At 41.0% G+C, this 19,783-nt stretch overlaps 1 protein-coding gene across 1 annotated transcript in view; it reads left to right on the plus strand.

Annotated features, from left to right (window-relative positions):
- Positions 1 to 19,336, plus strand: part of LOC139451086 (deubiquitinase OTUD6B-like) — a 39,152-nt gene extending 19,816 nt beyond the window's left edge. The window contains exons 4-10 of the mRNA XM_071232888.1: positions 6,517 to 6,654; positions 7,937 to 7,956; positions 13,280 to 13,325; positions 13,852 to 13,960; positions 16,976 to 17,037; positions 17,690 to 17,799; positions 18,794 to 19,336. Coding sequence (XP_071088989.1) covers positions 6,517 to 6,654; positions 7,937 to 7,956; positions 13,280 to 13,325; positions 13,852 to 13,960; positions 16,976 to 17,037; positions 17,690 to 17,799; positions 18,794 to 18,881 — 573 coding nt within the window. The 3' untranslated portion in view covers positions 18,882 to 19,336. The remainder of the gene's footprint in view (positions 1 to 6,516; positions 6,655 to 7,936; positions 7,957 to 13,279; positions 13,326 to 13,851; positions 13,961 to 16,975; positions 17,038 to 17,689; positions 17,800 to 18,793) is intronic.
- The last annotated feature ends 447 nt before the right edge of the window (positions 19,337 to 19,783 follow it).

Below are 19,783 nucleotides of genomic sequence, written 5' to 3' on the forward strand. Positions count from 1 at the left end.
CTCATGATGTCAGTCACTAGATTGTCGGTTACAAATTCAATTACTTACAACCTGCTGGAATACAGCTTAGTGCTGTGTTAAACAATAAACAAACCGTTGACAAGGCTCACATTCCTGAAAATGCCTTGCTGCATGAAGGAACTTTTGTTTTTGTCCATTAAATGTGTAAAATTGTCAGATTGGTCATTTTTGTGATGAGATTGCTGTCAGGGTTATTTGTGTCATATACTCCAAAAGAAAAACCAGAAACAATTTTGCTTCTGCTGAACTAAAGGAGAGCGGAAGGTCCAGGGTTCGATCTCTGGCCGCGTCATACCAAAAGACATTAAAAGATGGTACTTGCTGCTACCCTGTCTGGCGCTCGGCATTAAGGGGCTAAAACAAGGACTGTTCAGCTTGGAGTCAGTATACTGTGTCTTAGTGGGTAATTCATGTTAAAGTGCGACATGGTATCTCAATGGGCTAGCACTATAAATCGTCATCCGTCTGGACTAGTACAAGCAGCTACACACACGCACGTTGCTATAAGTGCAATAATCTTGGACGCGACGTTAAACCCCATTTCACCTCACCTCACCTCACCTCACCTCACATATTAAGCAGACGATGTTCCTCCGATTTATCTAGACTTGCTCAAAGGCTGATACACAGCCCCAAGTCTGCAACAAATGGCAGTAAAATTCCAAAATTGGAATTAATAATTTCCTAATTCATGTTATAGCTGTATAGTGAGTGAGTGAGTATGGTTTTATGCTGCATTTAGAATTATTCCATCAACATCATGGCGGGTGATACCAGAAATGGGCTTCATACATTGTACCCATGTGGGGAATCGAACCCGGGTTTTGTGCGTGACAAGCGAACACTTTAACCACTAGGCTACCCGACCGCCCTATGGTTTTATAGAGATGACTTGTATTTCACTAATTACCGCACCAATAGGAATAGGCTTTGTTTTACACTAGTGCACTGAATGCAGTGTCAATATACACATGATTTTTTTTAACTTTAAACAATCCCAGTTTTGAATAGAATAATTTTCACAATTTGCCTGACAGGGGCACTTAGATTGGAATCCTACATAAATCCCTTGGTGCTTCATCAGATCGACTTGTGATCCCATGACGTTTGTATATAGTATGGTCATTATCAAGGAATGTTTGCCTGGCCTGGTCTTTGTATGACAAGGACTCCATTTTGGGAGATGTGTTGACTCAGAGCCATGGCATTCTGTGATAACAGGACATCTAATACTTGGACCATAACAAAAGAAGGAGAGTAGAGTTATCATGTGACAATGGGCAGATGGATTCTATCGAACAGTCATTATCAATCCTGAAAGAAGATTGGAAATGGTCCATCTGCTAGTGGGAGCAATCATTATTTGTGATTCCATATATTTACAGTCATTTTATTCACCTTATCTCCAGGCCTGAATGCATTGCCTCAAAATGTTATGGGGATTTCGAAATGGTAGAAGGTGGATCAAGTTTCATGATTTGGAGCTGTGGTATTTCAAGTAGGTCAGGGAATTAACTGACTGTAAGAGTCCAGTTTCCACCCTTGTCGAACTAGCTTGAATTTCATGGCTTGATTGCAGTGTCATCAGGGGCTATTATGAATTATGTCCCTTCTATATCCCTCCTATTGACCAAACAGATTCCATCTCTCATATCACTTGCATTTGCTTCAAATAAAATGGCAGTGCCCAGTCAAGACGATCTCCTTGATAATCAGGATCTTTGTTGTCACAAAATGGGACTTACCTCATAGAGTACATCAAATCACTAGAGCACTCTGATTAAAACAAGAAAACATTTTGAAAATATCTGTCAATGCCCAGTTGATGGTACACATGCTTTGCAAATCCTGCAATTTAACATGAAAACATTTTGAAAATATCTGTCAATGCCCAGTTGATGGTACACATGCTTTGCAAATCCTGCAATTGACCGAAATCTGCACGTCAGTCGCCGTGTTCTTTACAAACCAGATGTCGATTTCGTTATGCGATTTTGATTGGCCTGTGCATGGGCTCATAAGCCCGGCCGAAATATAACTCTGAAGGTTCAACAAGGGTGGAAACTGGACTTTTACAGACTGTTAACTCCCTTGCCTCAGGAAGATGATGTTGGTCTTGCATTAAGGCTTGAGAAGGATTGTCATTGTGTGACAGGAAAGGCCTTCATGTTAGTGACTTAAGATCCACCATGGATACCATGCTAAATATCTGTGTCTTGCCATGGATATGGATCCATCCATGCATCAAGTCCTTCCATGAATCTGGGTCCTACCATGGATCTGGGTACGTCCATGGATGTGGATCCGTCCATGCATCAAGTCCTTCCATGAATCTGGGTCCTACCATGGATCTGGGTACGTCCATGGATATGGATCCGTCCATGCATCAAGTCCTTCCATGAATCTGGGTCCTACCATGGATCTGGGTACGTCCATGGATGTGGATCCGTCCATGCATCAAGTCCTTCCATGAATCTGGGTCCTACCATGGATCTGGGTACGTCCATGGATCTGGGTCTGTCCATGGATGTGGATCCGTCCATGTATCAAGTCCTACCATGGATCTATGTCCTACCTATTACCTTAGGCTAGCATCTATCTAAAAAACTTTAACTGAAACTACTTCTATTTTGTATATGCATTTGACCTTGATTATATGTATTACTTGCTATTCTATAATTATATGAAATTTTGTATAAATGTCACACCATGATAACTCTTAAAAGCTCTTGCTGTGGATCTAATTATTATATGAAAACTTAGTATAAATGTTATATCATGATACCTTGTTAAATCCTCCATCCTTCTCAAATCATTTTTCAGGTTTTTAAAAATATTTTCCAACTTCTTTTTTTCAAAGTAAAGTCTTACGCAGACAAGAGGGAGAAGATTCTATACACAGTGTCATTATTGAAGGGTCACCTAAGTATGTAGGGGGTCAGGAACATACACGCCAACACGCATCAATATGTCTGAGTACGTTGACAGTGTAATTAACAGTTGAAGAACATGTTGTTTTTGCCCATGTCACACTAAGTACATGCTTTTTTGAAACGGGAAACATGGCCAATAACTATTAAACACAATGACAAGTGCAAGAAGGTGATGGGAACATGTACCCTCAAGGGGCGGTCGGGTAGCCTGGTGGTTAAGGCGTTTGCTGTTATGCTGAAGACCCGGGTTCGATTCCCAACATGGGTACAATGTGTGAAGCCTATTTCTGGTGTCCCCAGCCGTGATATTGCTGGAATATCACTCACTCACTCACTCACTCACTCACTCACTCACTCACTCACTCACACTCACTCACTCACTCACTCACTCACTCACTCTACCCTCAAGACACTCCTGAACGCCAGTGGTTCAGCCAGTGCACCTGCAATACATGACACGTAACAGTCAATGAGGGTATAAAATGGTTCATTCCAGCTGCAACTCAACTGCACTCTTAAAAGTTGAAAATGCAATGTTTTGTCTTTTAGGGACGTTACGTATAATTGGCTTGCCTCCTTATACATTAATGCATTCATGTGCGGGACAGTGATTATTTATGACCATGCATAAAGAGACCATCTTCTGATGTTGTCAATTAAACAACTGCTTCCGGTAGTACCGATCCACTATTGAGTCCTATCTTTTTGCTTAATAATGTGCTAACTAATTGCTTATGAAGTCATTCCTTTGCTATGATACTCTACGCAAAAGAAGTTAAGGAAGACCCAAATTATTTCATGGTATTGCAACACACAGCCTTCCAAGTTCGTGGGTGTTCTTTAACGTGTTTTGAGTAGTATAGTTGCCTGAGATGTGTATCATGGTGACTGCTAATTGTTTGGCTAATCACACAGGTAATTACACGGGTATGACTAAGGTGTGCAAGCATAGGTGTGGTGGGGGATTAATTCTGGGTAACAGCTGTCCTGCACTCAATGCTTGAATAACTAATGAAGTAGTTCTGACAATCCCAGGAAATTAGTGTCCTATCCGTCTTATAGCTTCCAAGTAAAAGTAATTTTGTGCCCAATTAACACCATCAGAAGCACTCGTGAAATAGTCAAAAGGAAAAGTAGCTATCCTCTTGGATTCTTAGAGGTTAAAATGTTAGCATTGTTAGGTAGAACATGAAATTCCAGAATACCATGAAAGACACCAAATCTCTGTCCATATTTACATCACAGCCCAAAACATATACCGTATTCGACGTAAAAAGCGCCCAAGGCGCTCTCAAAATGAGAAATAGGGGGCTGTTATTAGAATATTACTTTGGTTGGAAAAAAACAGAGTTGAAAGATAAATTTCGTGGTTTATGCTGACAGCCTGAAATGTTTATGTACCTCAGATATATTTTCCCTGAATTTAGTTGCCAATAATTAAGGGTGCATATAGCACACGAGTGCATATTATACGCGAAAAAATAGGTCTTGTGTAGATTGAAGGGGTGCCAATTGGGACTGTTCACTAGCCAATATATTAGCAAATATCGCCCTGGGCGCTTATTAGAGCGGGGCGCTTACTACGTCGAATACGGTATGTTTAATGTTTGTTACAGATAGATATTACCTGTATGGGAGGTGCTATTAGGAAATCCCATGCCAGCGTTAGAAATTGGCACTAGTCCTATAGTCCTTGCCAAAATGCCAAATGGTTAAGGTGTCATAAGGACTAGTAAACATTTGCCATTTTTAAGGGTTTTGCTATATGTTATTGTAAGGACCAATGGACTGAAACTGTTAGTTTCTATTGCTGCATGCAGTCGGCCTTGGCAGCTCAATGTGCACTCTAGCAAACTGACTATGAATTAGGGATGGGACAAGTCCAAATGTACCATACTACCCCCGTCCTTCTCAGTTCCCACCTGACCCGAGTATCGGAGTTACCCGTCCCAGCCCTACTATGAATCAGTATAAATACCCTTTTTTGTATGCACTTTGAGAATACTCTACGGAGTGAAGGAAGTAATGATCCTATATAGTAATGATCCTATGATTGTTATTGTGTGGTCAGGGGCGGTCGGGTAGCCTAGTGGTTAAAGCGTTCGCTCGTCACGCCGAATACCCGGGTTCGATTCCCGACATGGGTACAATGTGTGAAGCCCATTTCTGGTGTCCCCCGCTGTGATATTGCTGGAATATTGCTAAAAGCGGCGTAAAACCATACTCACTCACTCACTCACTCACTCACTCACTCACTCACTCACTCACTCACTCACTATATTTTGTGGTCAAACACATAATGACAGTTTATGGGGTTTCTTGTTATGTAGTTCAGATAAGGCAGACCTAAACAAAACTGTCAAATACTATAAAAAATTTTACAAGATTGGTTTTGTTTTGTTTAACATGACTGCTATGTAATCTACATGCCCGGGCAGAAATGGTGATTGTTTATTTTATGAGGTTTTGTGAAGAGAACAATGGCGGATACAATGTACCATATAGCACATAACAACAACCACAGGCAAATGCCTCAAACTGTACTTTGGTTTTAACAATGGCAGACTGAAAAGATTGATGATATAAATATTTGGTGACAGAATCAATCTTTATTGCACCAAGACAGCCATTTTATTGCCTCCAGCAGCAATTATATTGATATGCGGTCTGAGACAAGAATGCCATGACGAGGACCATCTTTGTGGCACTAGATCTGCATTTTTTAGAAATAAGCAAAATCTTTTGAAATCATTAAGAAAATTATCCAATATTTTTGTATGAAAGCGTAAGACTTGCATGTTTTGCATGTTTTGGATTACAACGACATTAAATGAAGATGTTAGACTAGGATGTGTCGAAAATGTTGATTTTTAGTGGTTTTCAGAAAGAGTTTATTCTAAGTTTGAACACAAGCAAGTCCTTGACACAAGCTGATTTTCTTTGTTCAGTAGGACATGGATATAACCAACTACAAGGACCAGGAAACTCAGTTTGTTAAATACGTTTTTTTGTTACTTTCAGAAATGTCTGCCATCTTGAAAAAAACCAAAATGCAATAATTGCAGCATTGACTTTTTTGTTGAGAAGTCATCTTTCAGCATGCTCAGATTTGACTACGATCCCTCCACTAATTGTGTTGATTCGCTGATGATTGAGTATAGCCAATTGTCAGTGACACTAATTTCTCAGTTCCCTCTACACGTCAGTATGTAGTGGCATTTGTAAATGTCGGGATCAGATATCTGTATGGGTTAATTCATTGTAGAGAGTTTGTTATTTACATATATTAAAACATATAGGAGATAAACCAGGGACTTTGTTAAAGTTAAAGTTTGTTTTTTCCCTCTATCCATGTTTGTTCCTTCTGTCTCCTATTGAAATCAATTAATTGGAGCATCAATCAATCCATCCACCATCCATCCATCCACCCCCCCACCCACCATCCATCCATCCATCCATCCATACCCACCATCCATCCGGAGCCCAATGGTTCAGTATTGCATCATTTGTAGTCACTCGATGTCTCCACCTGATGTTGGTATAGCTTGTGTATCTATTTCAGGAGAAGAAGGCGAACCAGTCTCGAGAACGTGAAGAACGCATCAAGGAACAGGCGACAGAGAGCCTGACGGGCGCCCGGCACACGGAGACACGCACCATCAAGTCCCTGCTGCAGAAGAGGGGCCTGCAGATACATGAGGTGGGCCATCACTTATTTACACAACAACTACTACAGATGTGCTAGGTTGTTTCTTTGTTTGTTTGTTGTTTAACGGCACACTCAGCAATATTCCACCTATATGACGGCAGTCTGTAAATAATCAAGTCTGGACCAGACAATCTAGGGATTGACATAATGTACATTGATATACGTAATTGGGATATGATGACATGCATCAACCAAGTAAGCGAACTTGACCTCGCAAGTTTGTTTGTTGCCTCTTACGACAAGGGACAAGCGACGAGCATAGTCCCCTCTTATGACAAGCATAGTCCCCTCTTATGACAAGCATAGTCCCCTCTTATGATGAGCATAGTCACCTCTTATGACAAGCATAGTCCCCTCTCACGACATGCATGGGCTGCTAATGACCTATTCAAAGTTGTGCTGGGTATACGCCCTGGGTATACGCCTTGGGGATATATACGCCCTGGGTATGCACCCTGGGTATACGCCCTGGGAAGAATAGGACCCTAAAGGGCAGGGGTTTCCAGTTGTCGCAGGTGCCCCAATTTGAGTTGTGTCCCTCAGGTGTAACAAAATCTGATGATTCTGGGTTTGAATCCCAGATTTGTCCTGATTATGGTTCTTGGTTTGTCAGTACCTAACTCCATGCTTGTGGGAATCTCTAAAGTGGTAAGTGTCTATTACATACCCAGCAGGAGCGTCACATAGTTTGGTGGAGGTTAAAGTATCCCATGCTTGTCATAAGTGCCCACAATCAGTTGGTGCCGTTGTACCACAGCGTCCTATGCTCATGCTCTCAATCACTGGTTTGCCTGATCCAGACTTAATTGTTCACATGCCTTTGTGATATAGATGGCATGTTGCTGACTGTGGAGTCAAACAACATACACTAATTCACTTATTAAATTATTGCTCACAGCTTTCTTTGTGTCCCCGGGTGGCCCTGTCGTCTAAGGCGCCGCGATTCTCTGTGCAGAGTTGCGTCCCTTGGGCACGCCAGAAACCTATGGTTGTGGGTTCGAATCCCGGTTTGCCCCAATTATGTTTCTAGGTTTCTAGGTTTGTCAGCACCAAACCCGTGCTCGTGGGTTTCACCGAAGTGGTAAACGTCTGAGACCTGCATCACTTCGGGCTTTCCTCCCACATGAAGCTGACACGCCGTGATATAACTGGAATACTGTTAAAAACGACGTAAAACCCAACTCACTCACTCACTTTGTGTCCCCGTGTTCCCTGGTACTGAATGTATGAATGCCCTGACTCTAGGTTAATACGTTTTCCTTATATTCCCCAGATCTACTCCGATGGAAACTGGTAAGTTATTCTCATTATATATAATGCTCAAAAGATGTTAAAGAACACACAATACCATATTTGACGTAATAAGTGCCCCGCTCTAATAAGCACCCAAGCAATATTTGCTAATACATTGGCTAGTGAACAATCCATATTAGCACCCTTTCTGATTGATCAATGTACACAAGACTTATTTATTCGTGTATAATACGTGTAGTATGAATCCTTAATCATGGGAAATTAAATTCTGGAAAAATATATCTGTCGTATATACACATTTCCGGCTGTCAGCATAAACCACAAAATTTATGAATTTTGAACTCCTGTTTTTCACCAAAATAATATTCTACTAAGAGCCCCCTATTTCTAATTTGGAAAGCGCCATGGGCGCTTATTATGTCAAATAAGGTATTTCAAATTCCTACAGTTAATCTGTTATACCATGACATGCCAATATGTATACTAAGGATGTGCTGTATTACCGATATATCAGAAAATTGAGGTTCATTCTTCACCCAATACGTATCACAATATCATTTTCTTGTGCTCAGTATATTGGTTGATTTCACTTTGCAATTTTTGTCACATGTTTAATGTTTATATGCTTCCCAAATACCTGGATCATGCATCATGAGCGTGCATACGTGCATATTATTGAATGAGTAAATGTTACACTGGTGTTTTAAATTGCTTCCGAATTCAAAATTTATAATTTAAGGTTTTTTGACATCATACGTTTTTGGACGCCATGTTTATTGCGATTATCCACGCCATAACGAGAGGTGTAGCATCACACAGACATTGTAAATACTCAGATGATGACTCGTTTTAAGGAGAAAGTTGTCTTTTAAAAGTGAATGAGTGTTTTAACAGTTGTTCAAGTGATCAGAGAGAAAACTACAAATATTTTGTAAGCGTCAAAAAACACATAACACAGGGACATATGAAGGAATCTGGTGTCACTTGGTCAAATAACCAAAGTGATATGAAAGACTCTGGTGGCCCTTAATATTTTTTGAGTAGTATACATCCAAGTCATTGTTCAGGGTACTTAGATGAAACTAATACAAAGTCAAGTCCAATGTTTAGCCACTTAGAAACTGATTACAAACTGTATGACAGCTTTCAGATCAATGAACGGTCTTTCTGACTTTCACCTAGCATTGATATTGGCTACAAATATTGACAATGCTGTTGTCAGATGCCATGGCCTTTTCAATAAAATATTAATGCATGTAGCTTTCCTCGAAAGGCCAAAATACACTAAACCTTGTTAAGAAAATATGACATAAATGAAAACATGCAATTATTGTTATTTAATTGTTCTTAAAAACAAGAAAATTGATTGGTCTTGCCTATGAATATCATGAGAAACGCATGCGTTAAATGGAACACTCAAATGTATAAAAACAGCATGCGTAAATATCCAATGAAGCTTTTTCAGCATGCGTGCAATGAAGCTAATTCCTGAAACACAATCACGGGCTAATATACTTTCTGAGTCAAGCCTATAGATAGAACCATCTAAAACATTATTTTGTTTAGAAAAAAATTAAATCTCAAAATGTTTACTCGTTTTGGGAAAAAATATTGGTTACCCAATGAAAAATCTAATAACCCAATAAAAATACAAACCTTCGAGTAAAATCTCAATTGCTCAAAAAGTTATCTGGAGCTCTGGATGTAGGTTCTAGACTTTTACCACTTTGGTGAAACCCACAAGCATGGTATGGTGCTGACAAACCTAGAAACTTAATCAGGATAAGACGGAATTCGAAGACAAGACTATGATCATTATCACTACTCCCAATCCCACGCTTAAAGTTGTAGGACATTATTATAAGTTGTTTTCATTCCTTTATCATGATTCTATTCTTTCAGCATGTTTATATCTATCTACTCTCAAAATACATTGATCTTTTTCTCACTGACCAGCACAATTTAACAAAACTAAATGACTAAACTTTTTGATAGGCAACAAGCAATGATCCTGAAAAATACCGGTACTGAACTCGATTTGGCGTTGGGCTCTATAACTGAAGCTCTCTCTTCCATCAGGATGTACAGGAAATCTAAAGACATTGTTTTCTAAATGTCCCAAATTTATTAAATGTGGTTTTGTTGGGCTTCTATTTGGTTCCTTTACTATCTGGACGTGTGTCAAGTGTTCTACCTCACATTGAGTCACCCTATACATTGTTACAGACCCACAAAGCTTCACTATACCATTTACTAGGTGAGTTTGTGAGTATGTTTTTTACGTCGATCTTAGCAATATTCCAGCAATATCTGGGCAGTGCCCAAGTGTGATACCCAGATATTAAGATGAACATTTAGGCTTTGAAAAAGCCAATGTTTCTTAGGCATTAGTGTATCACCTGATCTGTGCGGCAGATATTTTTATTGCCAATAAAATGAATATTTTATGAATTTCCTGCGTCATATGAAGCAAACTCTGTCATCCATAAAATATCCATCTTGACGACTGACAAGACTGACTGACTAGACTGTGGAGGAGGCCAGGAGATCAAACCTACCGACCTTCCCCTCTCTGGGCAGATGCACTATCCACTAGACTGCGGAGGAGGCCAGGAGATCGAACCTACCGACCTTCCCCTCTCTGGGCAGACGCACTATCCACTAGACTGCAGAGGAGGCCAGACTGCAGAGGAGGCCAGGAGATCGAACCTACCGACCTTCCCCTCCCTGGGCAGACGGACTATCCACTAGACTGCAGAGGAGGCCAGGGATTTGAACCTACTGACCTTCCCCACTCTGGGCAGACGCACTATCCACTAGACTGCAGAGGAGGCCAGGAGATCGAACCTACCGACCTTCCCCTCCCTGGGCAGACGCACTATCCACTAGACAGCAGAGGAGGCCAGAGGATCGAACCTACCGACCTTCCCCTCCCTGGGCAGACGGACTATCCACTAGACTGCAGAGGAGGCCAGGAGATCGAACCTACCGACCTTCCCCTCTCTGGGCAGACGCACTATCCACTTGACAGCAGAGGAGGCCAGAGGATCGAACCTACCGACCTTCCCCTCTCTGGGCAGACGCACTATCCACTAGACTGCGGAGGAGGCCAGAGGATCGAACCTACCGACCTTCCCCTCTCTGGGCAGACGCACTATCCACTAGACAGCGGAGGAGGCGAGAGGATCGAACCTACCGACCTTCCCCTCTGGGCAGAAGCACTATCCACTAGACAGCGGAGGAGGCGAGAGGATCGAACCTACCGACCTTCCCCTCTGGGCAGAAGCACTATCCACTAGACTGCGGAGGAGGCGAGAGGATCGAACCTACCGACCTTCCCCTCCCTGGGCAGACGCACTATCCACTAGACTGCGGAGGAGGCCAGAGGATCGAACCTACCGACCTTCCCCTCTCTGGGCAGACGCTTTATCCACTAGACCACAGAGTTGGCCAAGTTATTGTACCCCCAACCTTCTGGTCTCCAAGCAGACACTCTATCAACTAGCCCACGGAGACGGTCAGGGATTAAACCACTAACCTTCCACTCTCCGGGCAGACGCTCTATCCACTACACCACACAAGCTTAACTTAAGGTTGAACTCCAGCATCATTACCAGACCTGTTGTTTTGCATAGCACTCAGTAGTCGGGAGCTACACAATGGACAGCAAGCTGTCACGATTCTTCAGTTGAATACTACCTACTTATTGGTGGTCATCACCTGTGCCCAGTCAATGTAAGTCCCTGGACTACACACAAGACATCGGGACAAGCTGTCACATGTGGCCATACATTTGGACTTATTAATATGGTGCTGAATGTATTCAGTTACAATACAGTTGAATAGGACTCATTCATGATGTATCAAAACAATTTTCTATTTGACACAGCTTGGATTATAAGGGATGTTGTGTATCAGTTTAGAATCACGAAAAAAAATTAGTTGTTAAAAACTTTAACATTTTTAGGATTCAGCAGGCTATTCTCTGTTCTGTGATAATATACACAGTCATATTAGCCAAAGCAAAAGTACTGCTAACAAATTTTGTAAATTAGGTACATTGTAAATATTGTCATTTTTTTATACTTTACTAAATCCCCATTTACAGCAACATTTTGAAGCAAGTTTTGAAATCTCTATATTGGTTTAATTCTTTACTCAGGTCGGGTAGCCTAGTGGTTAAAGTGTTCGCTTGTCACGCCGAAGACCCGGGTTCGATTCCTGACATGGGTACAATGTGTGAAGCCCCTTTCTGGTGTCCCCCGCCATGATATTGCTGGAATATTGCTAAAAGTGTTGTAAAACCAAACTCACTCGTGCACTTTTGGTTTTTCCTTTAGTCAGCTTATTCAATTACGAAAATGTCAAGTTTGTGATAACAAATGTGAGCTTTATGAAGACACCAATAATAATTCTGAAATGTCACCAATAAACCCAGAATCGTTTTGTATATTTTGGAACAAAAAAACAAAGACGCCATCTACTTCACATATATTTACATTCTCAATTGCAAATGTAAACAAATCAAGATTCAGAGTTTTCACTGTGATGCAGTTACTCCTATTTTGAGAGATCTATTGGTCGATTTGTTGCATACATTGGTTCACATTATTGAGAGTTTATTGCAGCAAGATTTTGTAATAGATACAGTAAAATGATTTGGTAAATTCAAAAGAAATGGTCAGTGTTTTAGTTCTGTGAGATGCCCTAACTAACTGAACATGTCTAAAGGTTACAATGGAATACACATAAACAAATACAAATAAGCATCTGGATGTGGCATTAGAAAATGTTGTAAATATACTGGCAGTGGTTGTCAGTGGGTATTTAAAAACTTGAATTCCTGACAGCTTCCAACTCTATTCTAGAGATAGGCCTTTTTAGTATTTTTACAGTTATCACTATTTGAAATGTTTCAGGGTTCACTGTACTAAGAAAAGAAAACAACTAACTGAAGCGTCTGGAAAATCTTAGTTTTGTCAGATTTATATAACATTTTATATAATCCCACCACTGTCAGTATGCTAACTGTTTCTATATTTATATTGAGGTTTATTAGCTAATAGAGCGCATCCAAAATATATTGTAACTATGGGTCATGTGGCCTTCTTTACTGAATAAAATTCTGTCTGTCTGTCTGTCTGTCTGTCTGATAGGCCTTTTTCAAACTTTTGATAAGGAAATAATTCTGGACATTTGTAAGTGAACTATGAATAATAACAGGGCCTGTTACTATTTGCTGCTGCCATTTATTTGACAGCTATTGTCACTCACTCACTCACTCACTCACTCACTCGCTCACTCACTCTCTCGCACACTCACTCACTCACTCACTCATGTCCATCCTGTTGTTCAATTTCAGCCTGTACAATGCCATCACTCATCAGCTGGTTCCCAGGGGAGTGCAGGTAGGTCCACAAATAACTCTTAAGAGTCACGCTGGGTGTTTAATGCTTGTCGTAAGAGGGGACTAACGGGATCGGCTGGTCAGGCTCGCTGACTTGCTTGATGCATGTCATCGTATCCCAATTGCGTGGATCGATGCTCATGAGGTCAATCACTGGATTGTCTGGTCCAGACTCAATTATTAACAGACCTCCGACATATGGAATGTTGCTGATCGCTCCGTTAATAACAAACAAACAAAAATATTCCTGGAATATTGCCAAAAGTGGCTTAAAGCAAATCTCACTCACTGTTATGGTGACAGGAAATTATATTGTCTGTTCTTAATGAAACAGACAGGTATACTATAGTATGGTTATTTTTCTGCTAAAATGTTGATTCTATTCATTTTCAAATGATTGATAAAAGTGAGGTCGGGGTGAATTCCTCAGTAATCATTAGAAACTCAAGCAACAAATGACGAGAGGGATGTTGCCCTGGTCAGCAGACATCATCAAGTGACTCATTATTGAAATGTTTGTTCGGCAGTCCTCCAATGAAATCCTACGGAAGCAAACAGCTGACTTCATGCGCGGTCATGAAGATGACTTTCTACCCTTTCTAACCAAGCTGGACACAGGGGACCCCTACTCACCAGGTAGGTCATGTGAAATGGGTTGTCATGGCGATGCATGGCATGCGTAACATCACACTCAGCAGTATTCCTGCTGTGACAGCGGCTTGTAAGTAATCAAGTCTGGAACTCTGGACAGTCCGAAGATGTTGTGAGCAATGATGACACGCTATCAACCTAGTTAACGAGCCTGACCATCCAGTCCATTATGTTGCCATTGTGACTAGCAAGGTTGTGGGGACCTATCCTAACCCGGAATCTCCATTGGGTAGATTAGCATAGGTTGTGGGGACCTATCCTAACCCGGAATCTCCATAGGGTAGATCAGCATAGATTGTGGGGACCTATCCTAACCCGGAATCTCCATAGGGTAGATTAGCATAGGTTGTCTGGACCTATCCTAACAGGGAATCTCCATAGGGTAGATTAGCATAGGTTGTGGGGACCTATTCTAACCTGGAATCTCCATAGGGTAGATCAGCATAGGTTGTGGAGACCTATCCTAACCCGGAATCTCCATTGGGTAGATCAGCATAGGTTGTTGGGACCTATTCTAACCCGGAATTTCCAAAGGGAAGATCAGCATAGATTGTGGGGACCTATCCTAACCTGGAATCTCCATAGGGTAGATCAGCATAGGTTGTGGAGACCTATCCTAACCCGGAATCTCCATAGAGAAGATCAGCATAGGTTGTGGGGACCTATCCTAACCCGGAATCTCCATAGAGAAGATCAGCATAGATTGTGGAGACCTATTCTAACCCGGAATCTCCATAGGGTAGATCAGCATAGGTTGTGGGGACCTATTCTAACCCGGAATTTCCATAGGGTAGATCAGCATAGGTTGTGGGGACCTATTCTAACCTGGAATCTCCATTTGGTAGATTTGCACAGGTTGTGGGGACCTATTCTAACCTGGAATCTCCATAGAGAAGATCAGCATAGGTTGTGGGGACCTATTCTAACCCTGAATCTCCATAGGGTAGATCAGCATAGGTTGTAGAGACCTATCCTAACCTGGAATCTCCATAGAGAAGATCAGCATAGGTTGTGGGGGACCTATTCTAACCTGGAATCTCCATAGGGTAGATCAGCACAGGTTGTGGGGACCTATCTCCTAACCCTGAATCTCCATTGGGAAGATCAGCATAGGTTGTGGGGACCTATTCTAACCCGGAATCTCCATAGGGTAGATCAGCATAGATTGTGGGGACCTATCCTGACACAGATCTTCACATGGTAATGATGTCAACAGGCCTACCAATGGAAACAAGCAGAGAGCAACCAAACTGTGGGATATGTTCATTCTTTAAATAGAAACAGACGCACTAATTACAAACAAGACACAATCCCCATAAAGTATGCATCTTAATGATTAAAAGCCGTCACATGTTGAATGGAGACCTCAACAAAACGAATGCACTCGTATTCAGTTTGTTGTGGTCTGCATGATTTTCTTTGTTTGGTTCCATTGAAATTGGGGCGCATTATCCCTTACGGTGCACACTTTAGGGGATTGTGTCTTGTTTGTAATTTCTGTTACTGTTTCTTTTTAAAGTGTGTACCATGAAGATCTGGGTAAGAATAGGTCTTCAGCAACCCATGCTTGTTGTAAAAGGCGACTAACGGGATCAGGTGGTCAGGCTAGCAGACTTGGTTGATGCATGTCATTGTATTCCAATTGCGTGGATCGATGCTCATGATGTCAATCACTGGATTGTCTTGTCCAGACTCGATTATTTACAGGCCGCTGTCATACAGCAGGAATATTGCTGAGTGCGGCGTTAAAAAAGTGTTTACATTTTTCCATTGTTTGGATGCTCTCAGTCAGTTTTCTTTAATAGTTCAAGTAAAATCAATAAATCCACAGCAATGTCAGTTTTGAGAGGAACACATTACACTATAGGGTAACCATATACCGTATTCGACGTAATAAGCACCCAGGGCGCTCTCAAAATTAGAATATTATTTTGGTGGAAAAAAAGTTGAGTTGAAAGATAAATTTCGTGGTTTATGCTGACAGCCTGAAATGTTTATGTACGACAGATATATTTTTCCAGAATGTAATTGCCCATAATTAAGTGTGCATATAATGCACGAGTGCGTATTATACGTTGTTAAATAACCCATTGGTACATTAATCAATCAGAACGGGTGCTAATTGGGATTGTTCACTAGCCAATATATTATCAAATATCGCCCTGGGCGTTTATTAGAGCGGGGCGCTTATTACGTCGAATACGGTAACAATTTACAGCAAGAAGACATTTATGTGATTTATTCATAAGCCTGTGCTGCCTTTGTAACTAAAGCTCTGATGATGACGGAAGATAACCTTTTCCTTAAGACATTTAATGGTTGTGTTTGTTTATGTTGAATAAGTAATCAGGAAAAGACTTGATTTTATCTGTAGTTTTTAGTTTTATCGAGTGGATGTCTGAATAATTTATGTCAGTTGTGCAAAGTGAAATCAGGTTTGGGAAAGCATGGTGCTGTGTGATATTTGCACTCAGGAATCACATTGAATATATTGTGGCTCCCATGAAGGCAGAGAAAGTTTGTCTTGTTCATACCGTTTAAAGAGGTTCAGTGAGTGAATGAGTTTGGCTTGACAGTGATTGACAGTGTCTTCATGGCGTCTCAGCTTTATGTTGGAGGAAAGCCAGCAGATTTGAGTTGTGTGCAACTTTAGTGAAACCCATTAGCACGGGTATGGTGCAGACAAACCTTAAAACACAATGAGAAAAATATGGGATTCAAACCCACGAATTTAGGTTCTGTAACGCAAAAGCAAATTTTGGCACATTAGATGAATGGGCCACCATGCCCCCGTTCAGAGGTTTAGTCTCATTAGAATCAGATCTTCGTTCTCACTACCGCTAAACCAAAATCTGAGGACATCCCATTACGGATCACATCAGAATGACCATTTGCAAACTTTAAATGACCAATGAAATGACTAACAAGAAATCAACACAAGCCAATCAGAAAGCAGCTTTCTCAAACTATACATATATATATGTGACATTTTTCTTTCAGATGAGTTTCAGAACTACTGCAATGATATAGCATCAACATCTGCATGGGGCGGCCATCTTGAGGTGAGGCTCACGATCAGAATACATAGTTAATAGCATGATCATAAAATGTGTATTCGTAATAAAAGTCGGAGGAGACTTGAAATGTTACTAAAATATTACTGGCCACTGAAACATTCACTGGTCTGTAAATAATCTAGACCAGACAAATTGGTGATTGATATTATGTGCATCGTCCCATGCTATCGGGGTACAATGACCTGCAGTTAACCCATGTTAACCAAATCACTGAGCGAGACCACCTTATCTGGTTAGTGACTTCGTACAAAACCCATGAAGATTCAGGGGAACAATAGGTCTTCAGCAACCCATGCTTGCCGTAAAAGTCGACTGTGCTTGTCGTAAGAGGCAACCAACAGGATCGGGTGGTCAGACTCGCTAACTTGGTTGATGCATGTCATCGTATCCCAATTGCGTGGATCGATGATCATTATGTTAATCACTGTATTGTCTGGTCCAGACTCGATTATTTACAGACCGCCGTCATATAGCTGGAGTAAACAAACAAACACTTCATACGGCCATTATTAATCCTACTTTAACCTGGAATCCCCACTGGGCTGTAACTATTGATAAAAAATTATATATATACATAAACGAGGACATATATTGTATATAAAAAAAATTTATTCAGAACATAAATGAAATGTTTCAGCTGCGAGCCCTGTCACACGTGTTGCGTCTCCCCCTGGAGGTGATCCAGGCCGAGGGGCCAGCCATCTTGGTCGGGGAGGAGTACTCCGACAACAGCCCAGTCATCCTCACGTGAGTACTGTCTCTATCAGTTGTCAGGTTTCTTGTACTCAGGGGGCAGTAGGGTCATGCTGAAGACCCGGGTTTGATTCCCCACATGGGTACAAAGTTTGAAGCCCATGTCTGGTGTCTCCCGTCGAGATATTGCTGGAATACATCTAAAAGCTGCATAAAACCTCACTCACTCAATCACCCGTTCCAGGTTTTCGGTTGTGCCTGTAGATTTTCACAAATATTATCCTAGGTCTGTCATCACCGTAGTCTGTTTTGGGTTTCATCAAAGTGGTAAACATTTATGACATGTGTGAACATCCATGACACATACTGAACAAAAATGGTTAGGGACAGAATATTTTGGGTATATTTTATTATAGTGAAGACTGAGCACACAATTTCATACAAATATTTGTGATCCCTAACTTTTTTTTGTTCTGTTTATAAAAATAAAAGGTGCCAGGACATTTATTTTAAAATGTGCATGAAAATCTAATATTGTGGTCTTATGGACGACAATAATCTGTTCCCAGAAAATGCTGGGAAAATAGTAGGGATGGGATGGAAAGGGAAACTCAGGTACTTGGGTCGGGTGGGTTCTGAGTAGGACCTGGGTACCCACAGGACTACCCAGACCCGTGGTTAGTCACATCATATATTGTATAATGACAAAAACTCAGTGGTTTTACTACAAGTTGCTAATGTTAGCATTTTTTTCTGACGATGCACACATTCCTTCTGAATTCTGTATATGTTTGAGTAAAGATAAAGCTTCTGTCAACTTCAGAGTACGCATGATCTGATTTTTTAATACATGTATCTAAATAGTTTTTGCCAGGGTTGCCGTAAACAATTCCCAATCAGACATTTTGTTTCCATCCCTTGAGACCTACAGTGGGTACCTGGGTAGGGTCGGGTAATTGGTGGTGGGTACCCAGGACTGGTACCAGCCCAAGAAAATAGTGAACTGACTTCCATTTTTACGATATAATATGTATAGTTGGTCTTTCAGGTATCACCGCCACGCATTTGGCCTCGGGGAGCATTACAACTCCGTGAAGGAGAAGCAGCCAGACACTCAGGAAGATGGCTTCAGCTAACCCTGATGAAACATAGGAACAACATCTCCACGGTCACATGACAAGACAAACAGGGTCAAGGTCACCAGATCAGCCAATAGGAATGTCTCATAGGCCAATCAGTATCATATCATTGTCGTATTGTGAAGGGTTCGATTCTCACAACAGTTGCATGATGGTGTTGGATTGTTTGTTTATTACACTGATGAATGTCCTGATGCTCGGCCGTGTAATAAATCCTATATATCATGTGTAGGCTAGAAAAAGTCCAGGTATATTCCCCAATGACATTACCAGACCAGAGCTAGGTAGCCATTTTGTTTACTATATTTACTTTATACAGTGAATATGGTTTGTTTTCTTGCTCAAGTCAGGACCGTTATGATATATGGTTGAACAATTGTTCTAAAAGCAAACTTTAGTTGATTTTGCTGTAAAATCATTTTTAATTGTTTGTGGTTCTGAAGTTCTCTGAAGGCGTTGTTTTTCTGAAAGATCTTTAGTACGTTTACATTAGGATTCAGACTTTCATTCTCAACCTCAAACACTAAAATCATATGAACAAACAAAATACTTTCCAACAAGGTGACAATTCAACATTTTGACACTTGTAATGGTGTCATGCTTTGTTTAATGACATGACATTTTGCTTGATTTTGTAAATCAACAATGCAACAGTGCAATGATGTCCCAGCTAGGACTCCATAGTTGGGAGGATCCATCTGGTCCACCTCAATAATCTACAGGCCATCGTTATGTAGCTGGAATATTGCTGAGTTTGGCATTAATTTAAATAACAAACAAACATGACCTTTTTCAATAGACTCCATGCACTTACTCTCATGTAACATATTTATCACACATATCCAGGACTACTTTGCTCAGAATGTCTCTAGTCTCTATAGTCCCATAGCCAGATTTAG

This window comes from Haliotis cracherodii, unplaced genomic scaffold, assembly GCF_022045235.1.
Source record: "Haliotis cracherodii isolate W230 unplaced genomic scaffold, xgHalCrac1.p SCAF_10, whole genome shotgun sequence".
Classification (NCBI taxonomy): domain Eukaryota; kingdom Metazoa; phylum Mollusca; class Gastropoda; order Lepetellida; family Haliotidae; genus Haliotis; species Haliotis cracherodii.